At 30.7% G+C, this 3932-nt stretch overlaps 1 protein-coding gene across 1 annotated transcript; it reads right to left on the bottom strand.

Moving 5' to 3' along the window:
• Nucleotides 1-251: 251 nt before the first annotated feature.
• Nucleotides 252-1296, bottom strand: LOC105124712 (auxin-induced protein 15A-like). The gene has a single exon (XM_011024818.1). It carries the CDS (start codon nucleotides 909-911, stop codon nucleotides 570-572), a length of 342 nt encoding a protein of 113 aa, XP_011023120.1. The 5' UTR covers nucleotides 912-1296; the 3' UTR covers nucleotides 252-569.
• Between the last annotated feature and the right edge of the window lie 2636 nt (nucleotides 1297-3932).

A 3932-nucleotide genomic window follows, 5' to 3' on the forward strand; every position in this document is an offset into this window, starting at 1 on the left:
AATTTCTCGGTCTGTCATTGTTGAGTGCTGCGTCATGATTGTTATTGTATCCAGTATATGTTCAGTGTTCGTAAGCGATCATTATTGAACTAAGCAAGCAAATTTAAAGTCTTAAAGAAACTTCTATGTATGGCCCTACCATTGGTTAGCCTTGTCTATTCTCTCCTTCCCTATGCTGTACAAATGATGCCATCACCATTAAAATTTTCAAAGGGTCATCTTCAAGAAAGGGAAAGAAGGGAAAGGAAACGAAAAGAAAAGAAAAGAAAATCATTTACTTCTGCCTTTTCGATCGCACATTTTGGTTCCTAACAGAAAATAAAAGAAATCAATTATACAAGTGCAACATCATTTTGTCCTCGTCATGATCACACATCATCTTTATCAGCACCATCAACTTCCTCATCGTCCAACCATCAAGGTCTATCAAGAACCAGAAAAAAAGAAAAACAAACCTTAAAATACTAAGTCCTAACTCTAGACATCCGAATAAAAAGACTGAACCTAATTCATGGGGTTAGGCCTGTTTGGCACCACAACCCGCCACGATCTTTTCATGATATATAATATCAAACCCTAAAACATCCAACATGGTGTTGATGAATGGACTTTTCCTTGTCAATCATGCCTTGGACGTACCTAAACTCCTCCACATGACAAGGGATAGTGATGGTGCCTTTTTGATCAAAACCATATTCTTCTTCTGCTTCCTTCAATAACTGTATGAACAGTGGGTGATTGAAGTATATGACAGGCACCACAAATCTCTGTTGCTCCTCTCCCTGTCCCACCTTGATTGCCAAACACCCTTTCGGAACATCTCTCGCCTGCTTCTTGTGATGATGATGATGAAGATTCGGCAGGTGTAGGTGGAAGTTCTTTAGGCTCTTTTCTCCACCACCCATAATCATAACTATATCTCTACAAAAGAAAGGGGAAAAAAAAGAAAGGAAGAAAGAAAGAAGAAGAATAAAAACCCTAGAGTTCTTTCTTCTTTTGTTAACTTTTCCCAATAAACAATTAGTACAGAACTAAGGAGCATGGCCATGGATCTGCTGTTATTGCTTGGTTGGAGAGGGCTAAAGAAGAGTATGCAAGGGACATGGGTTCGGTGGTCATAGTTGATAGAAAACCAAACAGCATATACAAAACCAAAAAAGAATAAATATATAGGAAGAGTGATGGAGAGAGGCTGCGAAAGTAGGGTTTTACTTGTTTTCTAAACAGACTTGGATTTCTAAACGTCTGATTAATTAAGATATTGATGATGAAGCAAATGATGTTTCTGTTAACGGGCAAAATATTTGGTAGTGTTTAGGATTCCTTGAGTGGCAAAGGTGTAAATTTGGGGAGTGACAAGGGGCAAGACACGTGGACAGTGAGTAGAGAAGGTGGGTACACTTGGATGGAAACGAGGCTACGGATTATCAGCATAGCCGACCATGAGGTGTCGTTTACAGGAAGGCAATTCTAAAGGACATACAATAGCAGGGGTTCAGCATGTCCATGTAGACCGTCATGATGTCTCGTCAGTTCGTGTTCGCTTGAAATTAATAAAGGGGTACTATGGTTGCGTTTGAGTTTGATTAGCGTACAAGGAATAAAAAAAAAAAGTTAGTGGGGATAGAAATATGTTTAGATAGTTTATTGTTTCCGGATAACATAAAGGTAGAGAATAGAAATAAAAATACAAATACCTGTTGTTGGAAAGACAAATATAAAAATATCCTCATCAAGTTTTGTTATTTTCAAAATATAAGGTACTTGAGAAAATGTTTCCATAGGAAATTTATTTTTTTATCTAAAAAATTTTCATGAAAAAAACTCTTAATTCTATATTTATCAAACTAAGACATGTAATGATATAAATAATTTATTATTATAGTTTTAAAACAGATCTAAAGATTAACATAAAACATATTCTAGATCATATATTGAAAATATCAACTTAGATTAACTTTAATTTTTTTAAAAACAGATAAAAAAATATTTTTTTACTAAAAATATAATTTTTTTTTAAAGTTAATGAGTTTTTAACTTGGATTTTGAACAAGTCATAGATTAATTCTGGTTTTTGACTGAGTAAAGTTAATAATCCTGCCTCTAATTTTTTCTTAAAATTAGACTAATTAAGGCCCTAAGTTTTTTGCATCTTAAGGTAATTTATCAAGTCAATCTGAATTTTATAACTAAAGTTATTGTATTATTATTAATTTTAACACTCAAAGTAAAAAAAAAATATTTTTCTTAAACAAATATAAGTTTGACAATAATACATATTAAGGGTAAAATAATTTTTTTATATTTTATTTTTTTTATCTACATTTAATCGAATATGATACAAAAACAATAATTTTGTTTTGTGTACCATTATCAAACATAATTATATCTTTGTTTCCTGTTTTGTCCTTTATTATTTATCTTTTGTTATTGTTATGATCCATTTTTTGGTAATTCCTACAAAATTTATCATTTTTTCTTTTAAAATAAAACTAAAACCACACACCAAATTTGTGAATACCACTAGGAAAACTGTTCTTCTCCAGCCAAACAAGTTTTCTTCTTCCTTCTCCAAACTATACAATTATTTTCATTGCACGTAGGATTCATTCTCCATGTAATGCCATTTAATTAACGTAGTCACTGGGTTGGGCTAACGACCACAAGGGTTTAGGTTATATTTGTTTCAGCCCAGCCTAACATAAAAAAGAGAGAGAGGTTAGGTCTTTTATCGGCCCAACCTGATTGGATCGAGCTTAGGCTCCAGACTAACATTTAAAAAAAAAAGAGAGAGAAAAAAATGGGGAGAGAAGGTTGTTGAATCACTAGTTGGCTTAACCCAATTGAGTCGGGCTGAACATGTTTTAGCCCAGCTTAGATAGTTAGGCCAAGTCCAACCCATTTAATAAATAAATAATATTAAAATATTAAAAACATATATTTAAAAGAAAACGAATTTTTTTTTAAGGGAATTTTAAAAATACTTATAGATCCCTCACATGTTTTTCCAACTATCTTGTATAATTTCAGACTATAGACTTACACTATAAGATACAGACCCAATATTAAAAACACTAGATTTTCTCCAAAATGTTTTTTAATTGAAAATTAAAAAAATAAAATTAATTTTCTATTTACAAAAACACAAAAAACAAATGTTTCATCTTTGTGCATATGGCCAAATCATAAAAAACTTTCATGCATATTTTCTAAAAAGAGAAAATCATTTTCATCATGTTTTAAAAAATACAAAAATAAATATTGTAACAGGTTTATAATTATTCATTAGATTTTAGCCAAAATATTATAAAAATATTATTATAATTAGTTTGTCATTTGTTATGCAAGGACTTAGTTATATCCAAGAAATAAATAAGTCTTTCCCTTAAAATAGTTACGATTTAACCTAATAAGATAGAGATTTTCTCATGAAAGGAGATATGTCTTGAATCTTAGGTAAGACCAATGGATAAAAATACGACTTAGAATAACAATCAAATAACAATACAACTTACCTTAATTAAGGTGGAATGAGGATGATGTGTCTTTCTCTTACACAACCAGTCTTTTACCCGGCCTCTCACAAACTATTAGGTTTCCTAGTGACCATAATACTAGGTGTGACTATTGAAACTTATAATTATAATTTTATAATTAAATCTAAAAAAAATTTCACCACTCTTAAAAGGTTGATCTATCATTTGATATAATGCATATCACGACAACTGTCTTAGTTGTTTTTATCTTGAGTCAGTAACTAAAAATATCATAATTATATAAATAAACATAAAAATGGTTATTTCTCTATCTAAAGAACAATTATTTTGTTCATTTAAAAAGAAGGGATGGAAATAATCACAAAAAGTCACTTTAAACATTTCATAGTTTTATTTCTCTTATTTCACTAGTTTTTAAATATGTTTTATCACATT

This window comes from Populus euphratica, unplaced genomic scaffold (assembly GCF_000495115.2).
Source record: "Populus euphratica unplaced genomic scaffold, PopEup_1.0 scaffold32.1, whole genome shotgun sequence".
Lineage (NCBI taxonomy): Eukaryota > Viridiplantae > Streptophyta > Magnoliopsida > Malpighiales > Salicaceae > Populus > Populus euphratica.

Bases quoted from the DNA above. Each gene is read 5' to 3' on its own strand.
- LOC105124712 (XM_011024818.1), bottom strand. From the start codon at position 911: ATGATTATGGGTGGTGGAGAAAAGAGCCTAAAGAACTTCCACCTACAC.